Source organism: Aquarana catesbeiana, linkage group LG07, assembly GCF_042186555.1.
Source record: "Aquarana catesbeiana isolate 2022-GZ linkage group LG07, ASM4218655v1, whole genome shotgun sequence".
NCBI lineage: Eukaryota > Metazoa > Chordata > Amphibia > Anura > Ranidae > Aquarana > Aquarana catesbeiana.
The window spans coordinates 108,847,894-108,864,529 of NC_133330.1; the positions used below are offsets into that span (position 1 = coordinate 108,847,894).

Here is a 16,636-nt window from a genome sequence, read left to right on the forward strand (position 1 = left end):
TGGAGCACCATAACCAATCAACTGCTGGCTTACAGGTGTGGGTCCTAGAGTCGATTCCCCGTAACTTGTCTGAGGCTGAACGGTTCTCCAAGTTATGCGAACGCGAGACTTTCTGGATATACACCCTCGACACTCTTGCTCCCAATGGGTTAAATGAAGAACTAGAAGTTAACACCATCATATAACCCTCTAGCCCTGATCTCTTTGTTCCCATTCCAATATGGATCCATGTATAAGTATCTTTGATATATATTTTTTTATATAATTTTTTTTTCATATGTACACCTATATAGAATTATCTGTATTTTATAATATATGTATAATGTATGTTGTTTTGCGTTTACACATACATCATTTAATTTAATTTAGCTAATATTCCCAGTATATTTAATTGTCACTGAGAGTTCCCATTACTTTTAGTAATCAGTTTAGTGGTAATGTACTTTTAGTCTTTCGAATTTTAAAATGTTTTTAAAATATCTCTCATAGACAATAATGGTTTGAAATATATTTAAAATATTTAGAATATTTTTAACAGCTAATACTCCCCATTCACCCACCATCCAGTTTCAGATAGAAGTCGCTGTCATGCGACATATCATTATTCGGTTCATTTATAATCATTTTTTGTTTTCCCTTAGTAATATAATTGTTATACATACTTGTGTTTCTTCATGATATATGGATATGTATAATTTTTATTGTAATTATATCCCCCATTATATTGGTTTATTTTTTATTATATATTTTTTTAATTTTATTTATATTTATTTTTACTTTTATCTTCACATTTATTTTTATTATTAATTTTCCCTCCTTTTTTCTTTTTTGATCATTATTTTTATTCTATACATGATTTATTTATTTCTTATTTTTTCTCATTATTTATTATTTATTTTTTTTTTATTTTCTTATTATTTTCCTATTTTGTATCTAATAGTAGGTCCGCCCCCCCCCCCTTTTCTCCCCCTCTGCCCTTATTAGCGGTCTTTGTTTTTAATCCTATTTTTGTTTTTTTACACATCCCTCCAACACTTGTATTTAGTTAATCTCGTCCCTTCCATCAGCTGTCAGTGTGTTTTTTTTTCTTCTATGCGGAGCTATATAAGGTATTGCTCTTCCCCTCTGCCCTACACTTGATAAAGGAGCACGCATGCCCAGTGGGAACTTCGCGCATGCTCAGAAACACGTTGTTGTTCTCTTCACTTCGGTAACGTCACGTGCCCTCGTCTTGGATTACGGGACTGTCATCCAGCGCAGCGGCCTGTTTGCTTTCTCCCGTGGGGGATCGAGACCATCTCCACCGCTCATCATGCCGGATCCATGACATGGACGCTGAGATTGTCACTGAAGTCATGTCCCGTTTTGTAGCCGGTCTTCTCCTTACCTTACTGTAAGTGTGGATAACCTATTATTGTCAGTAATAAATACCTGCACTCAGAGGCGCTTTCTTCTCTTTTTTCTTTCATGGTTATTGGAGAGCGGACTCTGCTCACTTGGAAAGCTTGCCCTCAGCGCTGGTTACAGACTATAAACATTTTAGTTAGAGACATTTCAGCCTTGTTTTATCTTGCCCTTATCCCCTTGATACAAGTTTACTGCTATCCACGGCTGTAGCTATGGACTAATAATGAGACTGTTTTGCAGCTGCAGCTACATTGTTGCCTTGTACTATTGATTATATCATCTTGCAGTCGTCTTGTCCATATTTGTTTTTTGGTTCATTGATCGAACTCACATTATTTTCAATACTGTACCCTCTAATTCTGTCCTGAGCGCTTGCACGCATCTGTTATACATCTACCTACTATTTGGAGTCCTGTGTCAGCAGCTGGGACTATAGAGGGGTCATGCTTTTCATTTAATCTATTATCGTTGTTTTATCAATTTGTATTTTATCCTATTTCCAGAATTGAATTACGATTGTGTTTATTATCTACTATAATTATTATTTTTATCTTTTTTTCACCCCCATGCTCTATACATATTTTTTACATCTTTTTAGCGCCGCTTTTAGTGAATTATCACTCCACTTCTGGTGAATTATTACTCTCCCCAATGGAATTTATTGAGGATATAGAATTTCATAAATATGAGATTCTGGATACATTATATATCACATTACCCCCCGATTTATTCTGTCATTCTTCTAAACTTACCCGGTCTGATAGATACACTCTCTGTGGCAAGTTCAAAAAATTGGAACGACTGATCCACACCGCTAACTCCCAGTGGTGGGACCAGTTTTTCCTAAAAAAATATCTAGAAGGAAAAATTTCTCCTAGAGGACTCAGGATCCTTAAGACCTGTGGTTTTCTTGATGATACCCATAATAGAGAATGGGAAAATTTCGCTGAAGTTTGTACCACAAAATAGATAGGGATCCTCATTAGCCAAAGAAATCTGAAATATAGTGAGATGGTACATCAGATACAGATTTTATCACTAGAGATCACGTCCTTCAACTTAAAAATCCCACCCACCTGGTTAGAGACCCTTAAAAAGAACACCAAGAACAAAGAGAATCATCTTATCCAAACTAAACTGGGTAAATTTTAGAGACACTTAGAGGACTATAGACATAAGAAAATATTCTCCTGGAAGAGAAATGACACTATACCAGCCCTAATGTCCTTGTCACCTCACCCGACCATACTAATACCCAAGAAAACGACAACACAGGGTCATCCTGTGCCCCCTCAGACTTCATTCCCTATGCCCTCTAAGGAAAAGACACTTCCTCAACATAAGCCTCTCAAATTAGACCCCAAAAAATCCTGTCCCCATCGTCCAGCTACACCCCTACCTCAAAGGCAGAATGCCAGACAGAGCTAGACCTCTACCATCATCTATCAGAGTAGAAACGTTGCCTACTGCACCCTCTCTTTCCATTAACCCTTCTCAGGCCCCAACAGTTTCATTACCATCTGTTCAAGTAGATCTGGCTTCATCAGGATCATTATCATCCAGGTCCCCTGATTCTGTATCCACTTCCACGTCCTTAAAAGCTCATATGGTCAATACCTCATCTCCATCTAAAATTGTCCCCCTTAATAATGACAACTCACATACATCTACCTTTTCCTAAACAAGAACTGGTCACTTCTTGTTCCTCCATCAATAATCTACTCCTAGGTGATTTTCAAAGTGGAGAAATAGCCCCCCACTCTGCAGCCCTCTCCTTTTTTTTTTTATTTAGAGAAGGATCCTCACCTCAAGCAGCGTTTAAGAAGAAAATACACAGACGAGGATGCAGAGGTGGACGTAATAAATCCAAAAACAAATGCAAAAGTACAGAAACGATAAAAATATTCAATTTTTCCTCACATTCATTATCCCCTGAAGAAATTTCCCTATTAGGCAAGGGACTCACGTTTTCACCCACTATACTACCCAATTCCTTTCTTCTTTTTAAGGACCTAAACAAATTCATTAGAAATTTGACCTTGAAAAGATTTTTTAATATCCAATCAGCGAAGAATTTATCGGTCAACAACATCCAAAATACAACACCTGTTAAAGCAGTTTCCCCCAACATCACCATAGATGACTCCCCCGAGAGCCCCATCAGTATTCATGAGTTTGAATCAGATGGAGACTTTGATCTGGGCCTAGATTTTGAACTACTCAACTCAACATATCCAGACTTCACCCCCGGTCAGGTATTCCAATTTTAAACCAAAATCCGTTTTTTACCCAATCAAATCCAAAGGTCCGTATTTGGAAGCTTTTAATAGAGTGGTCTTTGCAGACTTTCAAAAATTATGCCAACAAGCAGACAAAACACAAAAATACTGTAGTTATAATCTCAGCTCTGGCGAAAAAATTGCACTCCATTCTCTTTCCAACAACCCTGCCATTACGATCAAATCTGCTGATAAGGGAGGCGGGATTGTTATACAAGACCGCACCTTTTATATCGCAGAAGCACCGCGATTACTCGCAGATCGCCAAACATATAAAAAGCTTTACTCTGATTCCCTACCCCAATTTAGATTAGAGGCCGAGGCATTAACTAAGAAAGCTCTATCAGATGGAGTCATCAACAAGAATGAAGCCGCTTTTCTGTGCAAAGAATTTTACAGTACACCTTATTTCTATCATCTACCCAAGGTGCACAAAAACTCATCTCATCCCCCTGGTAGGCCTATTGTGGCCTCTATGAACAGTGTGACCAGTGGTTTTTCTCAGTATGTCGATTCCTTTCTACAGCCCTTGGCCCAGAATCTCCAATCCTATGTGCGGGATTCCATACATTTGATGGAACTCTTGACTCCCTACATTTGGCATGACAGTTACTCTTGGTTATCTCTCGACGTCAACGCCCTGTATACGTCCATACCCCACCATATAGGTCTATTGGCAGTCCAACATTTTCTGTCTCTGGACCCTCTGTTAAATGCAAAGCAGCCTATATTTATATCGGAAGCCACCGCCTATTGCCTAACACACAACTATTTTCACTTCGAGGAGGAATTTTTTCTGCAAACCCATGGTACTGCCATGGGCACCAATTTTGCCCCGTCTTATGCGAATCTAACCATTGGTTTGTGGGAAGATTGCTTTATATGGAACAATAACCCCTTTGTTAAACACCTAGTATTTTACGGTCGATACATAGATTACATCATCATCATTTGGGATGGCCCCTCCACCTCAATAGACAGCTTTGTCTCACACTGCAATAATAACGATTTAGGCCTGTCCTTTACCTCAGTACATAATGTAGATAAGCCTTCCGTTTTTAGACCTTGAGCTTTTTCACGACAATACCCATATTTTTTCACGTAATTACACCAAACCCACTGCAGGGAATTCTTATCTACATTTTGATAGCTGCCATCACCCGCAGTGGGTCAATAACATTCCGAAAGGTCAGTTCTGTAGACGGAGACAAAACTGCACTAGAGATTCAGACTGCATCTCAAAAAGAAATTTTTAGATAAGGGATACCCCGACAATTTGGTAGACCAGGCCTATACCACCTTTCTTTCTGGGAAAAAAACCTAAGACTAAAAAACAGCTGGAAAATGATACTGTGCGCTTTATTACCAGATACCATAGCAAATATAAGAAAATTAAGCATATTCTCCATAAACATTGGAACATCCTTAAACAGGATCTTTCCTTAGTAATAACCTCACAAATAGACCGAAGGTCACTTACAGAAGGGCCCCTACCCTAAAAAATAAGATAGCACCCAGTAAACCAAAATGCACTAAACCTAATAACCCTCTGGTTCTTATCCCTCTTACCGGCATGTATAGGTGCAATAAACCACTCTGTAAAACTTGCGCTTTTGTGCGACATGGTCAACGGAGCTTTCAACACAAAGATAAGACATACCAGTTGGAGGGCTTTTACAACTGCTCTACTGAATATGTGGTTTATTGCTTGACATGCCCATGTAGATCATTATATGTAGGCCGCACTATTCGTCCATTGCGACAACGGTTTGGCAAACATTGCAGATTCATTGAGAAAGGTTGCGATGAACATAGCGTTCCTCGCCACTTTTTAGAGCACCATAACCAATCAACTGCTGGCTTACAGGTGTGGGTCCTAGAGTCGATTCCCCGTAACTTGTCTGAGGCTGAACGGTTCTCCAAGTTATGCGAACGCAAGACTTTCTGGATATACACCCTCGACACTCTTGCTCCCAATGGGTTAAATGAAGAACTAGAAGTTAACACCATCATATAACCCTCTAGCCCTGATCTCTTTGTTCCCATCCCAATATGGATCTATGTAGAAGTATCTTTGATATATATTTTTTGATATAATTTTTTTTGTATGTACACCTATATAGAATTATCTGTATTTTATAAGAATATATGTATAATGTACGTTGTTTTGCGTTTACACATACATAATTTAATTTAGCTAATATTCCCAGTATATTTAATTGTCACGGAGAGTTCCCATTACTTTTAGTAATCTATCAGTTTAGTGGTAATGTACTTTTAGTCTTTCGAATTTTAAAATGTTTTTAAAATACCTCTCATAGACAATAATGGTTTGAAATATATTTAAAATATTTAGAATATGTTTAACAGCTAATAATCCCCATTCACCCACCATCCAGTTTCAGATAGAAGTCACGGTCATGCGACATATCATTATTCGGTTCAATTATAATCATTTTTTGTTTTCCCTTAGTAATATAATTGTTATCATACATACTTGTGTTTCTTCATGATATATGGATATGTATGTATAATTTTTATTGTAATCATATCCCCCATTATATTGGTTTATTTTTATTATATATATATATTATATATATATATTTTTTTTTTTACTTTTATCTTCACATTTATTTTTATTATTAATTTTCCCCCCTTTTTTGATCATTTTTATTCTATACATGATTTATTTTTTCTTATTTTTTCTCATTATTTATTTTTTTCCCTTTATCATATATATATATATATATATATATATATATATATATATATATATATATATATTTTTTTTTTTTTTTTCTCTTATTATTTTCCTATTTTGTATCTAATAGTAGGTCTGCCCCCCCCCCTTTTCTCCCCCTCTGCCCTTATTAGCGGTCTTTGTTTTTAATCCTATTTTTGTTTTTTTACACAACCCTCCAACACTTGTATTTAGTTAATCTCGTCTCCTCCATCAGCTGTCAGTGTGTTTTTTTTCTTCTATGCGGAGCTATATAAGGTATTACTCTTCCCCTCTGCCCTACACTTGATAAAGGAGCGCGCATGCCCAGTGGGAACTTCGCGCATGCTCAGATAACAGCTAATAATCCCCATTCACCCACCATCCAGTTTCTGATAGAAGTCGCTGTCATGCGACATATCATTATTCGGTTCATTTATAATCATTTTTTGTTTTCCCTTAGTAATATAATTGTTATACATACTTGTGTTTCTTCATGATATATGGATATGTATAATTTTTATTGTAATCATATCCCCCATTATATTGGTTTATTATTTATTATATATTTTTTAAATTTTATTTATATTTATTTTTACTTTTATCTTCACATTTATTTTTATTATTAATTTTCACCCCTTTTTTCTTTTTTGATCATTATTTTTATTCTATACATGATTTATTTTTTTCTTATTTTTTCTCATTATTTATTTCCTTTATTTTATATATATATATATATATATATATATTTTCTCTTATTATTTTCCTATTTTGTATCTAATAGTAGGTCCCCCCCCCCCTTTCTCCCCCTCTGCCCTTATTAGCGGTCTTTGTTTTTAACCCTATTTTTGGTTTTTTACACATCCCTCCAACACTTAGTATTTAGTTAATCTCGTCTCTTCCATCAGCTGTCAGTGTGTGTTTTTTTTCTTCTATGCGGAGCTATATAAGGTATTGCTCTTCCCCTCTGCCCTACACTTGATAAAGGAGCGCGCATGCCCAGTGGGAACTTCGCGCATGCTCAGAAACGCGTTGTGGTTCTCTTCACTTCGGTGACGTCACACGCCCTCGTCTTGGATTACGGGACTGTCATCCAGCGCAGCGGCCTGTTTGCTTTCTCCCGTGGGGGATCGAGACCATCTCCACCGCTCATCATGCCGGATCCATGCCATGGACGCTGAGATTGTCACTGAAGTCATGTCCCGTTTTGTAGCCGGTCTTCTCCTTACCTTACTGTAAGTGTGGATAACCTATTGTCAGTAATAAATACCTGCACTCTGAGGCGCTTTCTTCTTTCATGGTTATTGGAAAGCTGACTCTGCTCACTTGGAAAGCTTGCCCTCAGCGCTGGTTACAGACTATAGACATTTTAGTTAGAGACATTTCAGCCTTGTTTTATCTTGCCCTTATCTCCTTGATACAAGTTTACTGCTATCCACAGCTGTAGCTATGGACTAATAATGAGACTGTTTTGCAGCTACATTGTTGCCTTGTACTATTGATTATATCATCTTGCAGTCGTCTTGTCCATATTTGTTTTTTGGTTCATTGATCGAACTCACATTTATTATTTTCAATACTGTACCCTCTAATTCTGTCCTGAGTGCTTGCATGCATCTGTTATATATTCAAAAGTGTAATAGGTGGTTAAGAAAGGATATGTGCAATTTATGCTTGTAGAACGCCTGAAGGTGATACTTCAATGTTGGGCCTCTGTATGTGGCCAGGCTGTGTAAAAGTCTCACACATGTGGTATTGCCATACTCGGGAGGAGTAGCAGAATGTATTTTGGGGTGTAGTTGCAATTATGCATATGCTGCGTGAGAGAAATAACCTGTTGTTAATATGACCAGTTTGTGTAAAAAAATAAATAAATCTTAATTTTCCCAAGAATTGTGGGAAAAAAAATTACAACTTCAAAAAACTCACCATGCCTCTTAGTAAATACCGTGGACTGTCTACTTTCCAAAAAGGGGTCATTTGGGGGGTATTTGTACTTTCCTGGCTTGTTAGTGTCTCAAGAAATGAGATAGGCCTTCAGTACATCAGGTGTTATCAGATGTGATCAATTTTCAGTGATTGACACCATAGTTCGTAGACTCTAACTTTCACAAAGAACAAATATACACTAATTTGGGTTATTTTTACCAAAGATGTAGCAGTATAAATTCTGGCACAAATTTATGAAGAAAAATGACTTATTTGCAAAATTTTGATAATGATAAAAATTTTGTTTGGATACAGTGTTACTCAGTCATGCTATCGTCATACAAAGTGTGAGAGCGCTGAAAGCTGAAAATTGGTCTGGGCGGGAAGGTGCATAAGTGCCTGGTATTGAAGTGGTTAATGCCAATGGTTCCAAAAAGTCAAAATTGTCCGATGTGTCCGCCTTAATGTCGCAGTCATGATAAAAATCTCAGATCGCCGCCATTACTGGTAAAAAAATAAATAATAAAAATGCTATAAATATATCCCCTATTTTGTAGATGCTATAACTTTTCCACAAACCAATCAATATACGCTTATTGCAAATTTTTTTTTTTTACCAAAAATATGTAGAATACATATCGGCCTAAACTGAGAATTTTTAACAAAAAAAAAAAAAAAAAAAACGGGGATATTTATTATAGCAAAAAGTACAAAATATTGTTTTTTTTCAAAATTGGTGCTCTTTTTTTGTTTATAGCGCAAAAAAAAGAAAAAAAGAAAAAAAAAAAAAAAAAAAAAAAAATCGCAGAGGCAATCACATACCACCAAAAGAAAGCTCTATTTGTGAGGAAAAAAAGGATGTCAATTTTGTTTGGCTACAACGTCACATGACCGCGCAATTGTCAGTTAAAGCGACGCAATGCCGAATCGCAAAAAACCGCTCTGGTCAGGAAGGGGGTAAATTCTTCCGGGGCTGAAGTGGTTAAATTTGACTCACCACCCAAGCAGAAAAATCCATTCGTTGGTCAAAACATAAATACTACACTATGGGTCCTTCTACCGCAGCTTTAGCAAGTCCATACGGAGCTTATGGAAGGAGAATTTTACGAGCTTACACCCATTTAAGGCCCCGGGCCCATATGGCTATTCAGGTCAATACTACAGGAAGTATCAACAGATTCTCATCCCTCACTTATGCGCTTATTTCAAATACATCCGTAGGAGTAATTGCATCCCAGCTCATGAAAATACGGCGTATATACACTTCATACCAAAACCGGGTAAGGACCACGGAGATATGCTCTAATCAACATCCAATATCCTTAAAAAAAATGTGGATTTGAAATTAGAGTCCAAAATATTGGCCTGTAGACTGAATTATTTTCATGCACGTTATATACATCATGATCAAGAAGGCATCTGACCAGACCAGAAGGATAATAGAGATTTCAGCTGTCCGATCAGATTGGGATGGGAAGGGGCCTAAGACAAGGCATGCTGCTATATCTAGATATTTGGAAGGCCTTTGATTCCCTACAATGGGACCATTTCTTCTATGTCTTATCTAGAAACAGATTTGGTCCGCAGTTTTTGTCGACTCAAAGTCCAGTACATTTCCCCTACAGCTTCTTTAATGATTAATGGCTACACATCCAACTCCTTTCCATTTCAAAATGGGACACGCCAGGGCTGCCCATTATCACCTTTATTGTTTGTACTGGCTATAGAACCAAGTGCCCCAAGTGCCCAGACATAAAAAGGGATAGAATGTGGGGAGAGGGAACATAAATACGCATTTTTTGCGGATGATATCCTACTGATGGTCTCCATGCCCATCACCACCCTTCCCAATATCTATGGCATATTACAGCCCTTCTCATGGCTCTCTGGCCTCTCAATTAATCAGAAAAAAAAAAACAGAGTACTAAATATCTCCCTTCCGGATCGGATGATGAAAGCGAGCCAACTTTCATTATAAGTTTGTTTGAGAATCTATCGGTCTCTCCTATTTAGGTATATGTCTAACTCCCTCCATACACACCCTGTATTCCCAAAATTACCCTGCACTCTATAAGCGCTTAACGGCAGACTTGGGCGGCACAGTGGTGTGGTGGTAGCACTCTCGCCTAGCAGTAAGAAGGGTCGCTGGTTCGAATCCCAACCACGACACTACCTGCCTGGAGTTTGCATGTTCTCCCTGTGCCTGCGTGGGTTTCCTCCGGGTACTCCGGTTTCCTCCCACACTCCAAAGACATGCTGGTAGGTTAATTGGATCCTGTCTAAATTGTCCCTAGTATGTATGAATGTGAGTTAGGGACCTTAGATTGTAAGCTCCTTGAGGGTAGGGACTGATGTGAATGTACAATGTATATGTAAAGCGCTGCGTAAATTGACGGCGCTATATAAGTACCTGAAATAAATAAAATAAATAAAATAACTGGCAGATCCATCCTCCATCATGGTTCGGCAGACTATACTATATAAAGATAAAATATCCTTCCTAGGATTATGTACCTTTTTCGCACTTTGTATATTGCTCTGGTCAGAACCGATTTATTACATTTTCAAAGAAATCTCTGTTAGTTTCTCTGGGGTGACAAGAGGCCTAGGGCAAATAGACACATTATATACCCCTCTGTTAATAAGGATTAGACTAACACTACCCTTCCTTGTGCACCCTATAGCCTTCATGTTAAAATTGGCAAAGTAATTGACAAAGTTAAGTCCTTAAACATTCTGAACATTTTATTAAAACAATCAAGTCCTTCCAAGATTGACTGTGCTTCGAAGTTGTATTCGACCTTCAATCCTTATAAATATATTGTGTGTGTGTGTGTGGAGCTCTCAAGGCTTCTGGCTCATCTTCTTTAAGGTTTTGTTCAACTATAAAAAGAAAACAAAAAATGATTTATTTACAGTCAGACTATTGAAAATGCACACTATTCAATGCAAACCTATTATATTTATCAGATTAGCCGAGTAAATACTGCACATGTAAGGCCTCTTGCTCACAGGGCAACCTGAGCTTGTTGCAGCAGAAATTCTGGCGTATTTCCCCCATACCAAGAAGCCCTGTTGCTGCATACAGCCGCCTAAACACATGAATGGCTGTGCAGCTATTTCTATTTTTGGAATATGCCTGTACGCTAAATGAGTGTTCACGTGTACCAATGTATACCCGCATACAGCTACGTATATTCATTCATGTCATGCAGCTCCTGGGTGAAGAAACTATGCAGAATCTACATATCAATGGGCTCAGAGCGCCTGTGCGCAAGAGTTCTACATCTATGCTATACTTCTATATATTTATATCTAAATACGATTGGTGAATTTGGTCAGTATGTAGGGAAATTTATTTGGATTATCTGCTCCCAATGCAGGGTACAACAAATTGGAGTGTGCGGCACAGTGGTGTAGTGGGTAGCACTCTCACCTAGCAGTAAGAAGGATCGCTGGTTCGAATCCCAATCATGACACTACCTGCCTGGAGTTTGCATGTTCTCCCTGTGCCTGCATGGGTTTCCTCCGGGTACTCCGGTTTCCTCCCACACTCCAAAGACATGCTGGTAGGTTAATTGGATCCTATCTAAATTGTCCCTAGTATGTATGAATGTGAGTTAGGGACCTTAGATTGTAAGCTCCTTGAGGGTAGGGACTGATGTGAATGTACAATGTATATGTAAAGCGCTGCGTAAATTGACGGCGCGATATAAGTACCTAAAATAAAATAAAACAAATCTAGAGAACTGAAGAATGTTTACAACGATGTCTTCAAGTTTTCTATTTTGCACTGAAGGTGTTAGAATAAGATCAGGATTTCAGACATTTTCTTCCCTACAGATTTTATGAATGAATCACCCTCATTCTGGTTTAATATTTACCTTTTTAATTACCGTATTTATCGGCGTATAAGACGCACCTTAATTTTAAGAGGGAAGTTTCGGGGAAAAAAACTTAAATTTTAAATAAGGAACTTTGAAGCAAAATAAGGGTCAGTGCCCATCTGCAGCCTCACAAGTGCCATCAATGCAGCCTGATCAGTCCACATCAATGCAGCCTGATCAATGCCCATCTGGAGCCTCACAAGTGCCATCAATGCAGCCTCATCAGTCCAGTTCAATGCAGCCTCACAATCGCCATCAATGCAGCAGCCTCACCATTGCCATCAATGCAGCAGCCTCACCATTGCCATCAGTGCAGCCTGATCGATGCCCATCTGGAGCCTCACAAGTGCCATCAATGCAGCCTCATCAGTCCAGTTCAATGCAGCCTCACAATCGCCATCAATGCAGCAGCCTCACCATTGCCATCAATGCAGCAGCCTCACCATTGCCATCAATGCAGCCTAATCGATGCCCATCTGCAGCCTAGAGGGGACAGGGAGGAAGGCGGGATGAGCGCCGACAGATTACATACAGTGAGAATCCCCTATGATAGACAGAACAGTGGTCCAATGGCGGCCCAGGAGATGGGACTTCCTATTACAGAGGCCACCAAGTAAACAGGAGATTCTCACTGTATTTAATCTGACGGCGCTCGTCCCAACCCCCTCCCTGTCCCCTCCGAGGGAGCTAAAATTTAAGTATTGGCGTATAACACGCACACGCTATTTGCACACGATTTTCTTGGTGAAAAAGTGAGTGAGTGTTATACGCCAATAAATACAGTATTCTGTAAAGAGATTTATAGAGATGCAAAGAAAACTTACCTCTTCAAACTTGTGTATCTGCCTAATAAAGAAGTCTCCATAGCGTCGGGCCACTTTGGTGTCAGCAATGTGAATCATATCCTGGGGTTGAAAAAAAAAAAAAAAAAAAAGAGGAGTTAAACATTAAATAGGTTTCTAAAGTGTGATTTCTCAATTTCGATTTTTTTTCTAAGTTGCTAGAACGTCATGATTTTATTTTATATCTCTTCTGAAAAAACAAACAAAAAAGAAAAAAAAAAAAAACACACCACACACCTTTTCCTCTCTCCTAGCAGTTTTTACAAACATGTTCACTGCCTGCAGTGCATGTGCAATGCAGCGTACACCCTGGCTCATCCTACTGGGACTCAGACGATGAGGTGAAGAGGATATAGCCAGCAGATGGAGCAGTGAGGAGCAACTCATCATTGAAGGAACAAACCGGCAGATGAGTCCAGTTCTACTTTAAAATGACTACTGGGGTATCTTTCTCAGGGATCCCAGCATCGCCCCTAAATACAGCACATTAAAGCAGAACTAAACTCCTCAATCAACACTGACCATTTAAATCCTCTTGCTGCTCTCAATCGTAAATGGATAGGAAAGTAAAGTATATAAAATGTACCTGTTTTAAAAACAGTTTCTTTACATCTTTTCAGTTACTCCCTGGTTTTGAGACCTAGGCAAAATTATGTCATACATTCCAGGAATCTTCAGGAGGAAAGGAAGGAAAAGCTTTCTCAGCTTTGCACACCCTCCTGCCTGTGTGTCTTAGCTCAGGACAGATGAATTGCAGGAAGTAAACGTTAGACGAATCATCTGCCTATGCTCATTAGCTTTGGCCAAAAATGCTAGGGGGTGTTTTTCAAAGTGGAAATAAAGCATTGAGACATGGATGGGTGGGTTTGTTTCAAATAATACAAATTAAAGTGTTTTCAGTTTGTGATGCTCAGAAACAATTTGGTTCCGCTAATGTAAAAAAAGTAGCAAGCTTGACCCGTGCAGTTCTATAGAGAGGTGTGTGAGCATAATGCATGAGGAACATGAACCTACTGTATAATAGTGACAAGAAGTGGATAAACAATTCAAATGTTAAATACATATTCTCAGAATAAATTAAAATTTAAAGTGGAAAACAGATACTAGTAAAATGTTCCCAACTTAGAACACACTAGTAGTCAAACTATGCATATGCATTTTCACATCCATCTTCCCCACAAACTCTTTTGTTTACCTACTAAAATTTCCGCTAAAGCAGGTGACCTCTAATCCATTTGTCTTCAGCTCCCAATAATCTGTCTAGCCCAGTAATAATGCATGTGCAAAGGAATCAAACCAATGAGCTTGTCTGTTGATCAAGCTTCCATGTTATTTTTTATTGCCAATTGCTGGAGTAGTGATGGGGATCATATCACCCTGGCATTCGTAAGATGTTCAGAATTACAGCTTTAAGCACATGCACAGGAGGAAAACACAAAATCATGTAATGCTCAGAAACATGTAAGCTAAATAGGCTCAGGTATCATACCATTGCTCCATTTTTTACAAAACAAGCTTAACCACTGCAGCCTCGGAAGATTTGGCTGCTCAATGACCAGAGAGAGCACTTTATACAATTTTACAATGTTAGGCATTTTGCAGATCTCGCTTTCAGTCAGTTTTGAAAATTGAAGAAAAAAAAAAAAAAAAGAAAAAAAAGAAGATTAGACCTGCAAAATACTCACCATGCCTCTTAGAAAATACCTTGGGGTGTCCACTTTCCAAAATGGGGTCATTTTGGGGGGGTGGGGTTGTGCTATCTGGACATTTCAGGGCCTCCATAACTGTAATAGGTAGTGAGCAGTAAAATCACAATTTTACGCCTTTAGAAAGCCTGAAGGCGGTGCTTGGTTTTTGGGGTCCTGTGCGCGGCAAGGCTCTCAAAAAGTCTAACACATGGGGTCCCCATATTCAGGAGAAGCAGCAGAATGTATTTTGGGGTGTAATTCCACATAATAACCATGCCATGTTTGAACAATATATAATATAGTGACAACTTTATGCAAATAATAAAAAAAAAAAAGTTTGTTATTTTCCCAAAACTTGTGCCAAAATATAAAATATTTCATTGACTCAACATGCCTATTAACAAATAGCTTGGGGTGTCTACTTTCCAAAAAGGGGTCATGGGGGGGGGGGGGGGGGGGTAGGGTTGAACTGTCCTGGCATTTTATGCACAACTTTAGAAGCTTATGTCACACATCACCCACTCTAACCACTTGAAGACAACGCCCTTTCTGACACTTTGTTTACATGGAAAACATTGCTTTTGCTAGAAAATTACTTTGAACCCCCAAACATTATATATATATTTTTTAAAGCAAAGGCCCTACAGATTAAAATGGTGGGTGTTGCAATTTTTTTTAACACAGTATTTGCACAGCGATTTTTCAAACGCTTTTTTTTTTAAAGAAAACACTTTTTGTGGTGGCGAAATCATGGTGACCTTGTATTGTGTCCTTGTATTGTGTCCTGAAAATCTAGTAGGGCTCTGAGGATAGCTGTTAGTGCCTTCCAATTGGAAGAGAATTGTTTCTCCTCTGGCGCCCACCTGCCCTGAGGCCAGCCTGAGTTGAGATAGGCTCCCCAACTGCTCGCATCCGTAGTCAGTGTGGATGTGATAAGACCCAGAGTACCCCTTTGTTTAAATTCTCTGTGTCCTTCCACCACCAGAGGGAGCGTTTTACTTTGGTGGGGATCTAAATATCTTCTTCCAGATCCTTGTCTTTTAACTGTTCCAACACAAACCTCTGAAGGTCTCTTTGGTGGAACCTGGCCCAATGTACAGCCGGAACTGCCGCTGTCAAAAGTCCTAATACTGACATCACCTCTCTCACTGCACATTTGGAGCTGGTTTGAAGAAAGGACATTCTCTGCCTCAGATTCAATATCTTTTCTTCCGGCAAGACTATGTTGGGGTAGTTTTGGACTATTCCAAACTGATTATTCACCCCAATTGACTCAGGCTGAGTTGTGTTAACTCTAAGTCCTGACAGAGTTGTTTCTCCGAGTGGGACATGGGAGGAGCAAGTCGTCTAGATACGGAATGATCGCGACTGACTGAAGCCTTAACGGAACTAATGCCTCCCTGAGAACCTTGGTAAAAATTCTCGGGGAGGAGGACAACAGTCCGAAGGGAAGTGCTCTGCACTGAAAGTAATAAATCTTGGCGTCTATCTGAACCGCCATCCAAAGAAATTTCTGGCATTCCTTCCTTATCGGGATATGCATCCCTTAAATCCAGGGTAGCCATAAACACCTCTTTTTTGGAGAAGATTCCGTATTGAGTTAATGGACTCCATCCGAAATCTTTTGTATCGGATGGAGAGGTTCAGAGGTCAGAGGTTCATGATTAGTCTGAATTTCCCTGATGTTTTTTTCACCACAAAGATGTGCGAGTAAAAACCGCCCCCCTGTTCCTGAATAGGCACTGGAGTCAATACCTCTTGAACCACCATCTCCCCTACTAGTAATGGTAAGGCCCTGGCCTTTTCTGAGTGCCTTGGAAGTTTTGTCACAAGAAATTTTGAGGGTGGATCGCTGTGAAATTCCAGCGCATAACCTCTTATTATA

General features: G+C 38.9%; 1 protein-coding gene across 2 annotated transcripts in view; it reads right to left on the minus strand.

The window, feature by feature from the left end:
* Positions 1 to 11,061: 11,061 nt before the first annotated feature.
* EIF3L (eukaryotic translation initiation factor 3 subunit L) overlaps positions 11,062 to 16,636 on the minus strand; it is an 89,931-nt gene continuing 84,356 nt past the window's right edge. For both annotated transcript variants that reach the window (XM_073592612.1, XM_073592613.1), the window contains 2 exons: positions 13,046 to 13,126; positions 11,062 to 11,217 (listed from right to left, as the gene is read on the minus strand). In XM_073592612.1, the coding sequence (XP_073448713.1) occupies positions 11,179 to 11,217; positions 13,046 to 13,126 (120 nt within the window). In that variant the 3' untranslated portion in view covers positions 11,062 to 11,178. The remainder of the gene's footprint in view (positions 11,218 to 13,045; positions 13,127 to 16,636) is intronic.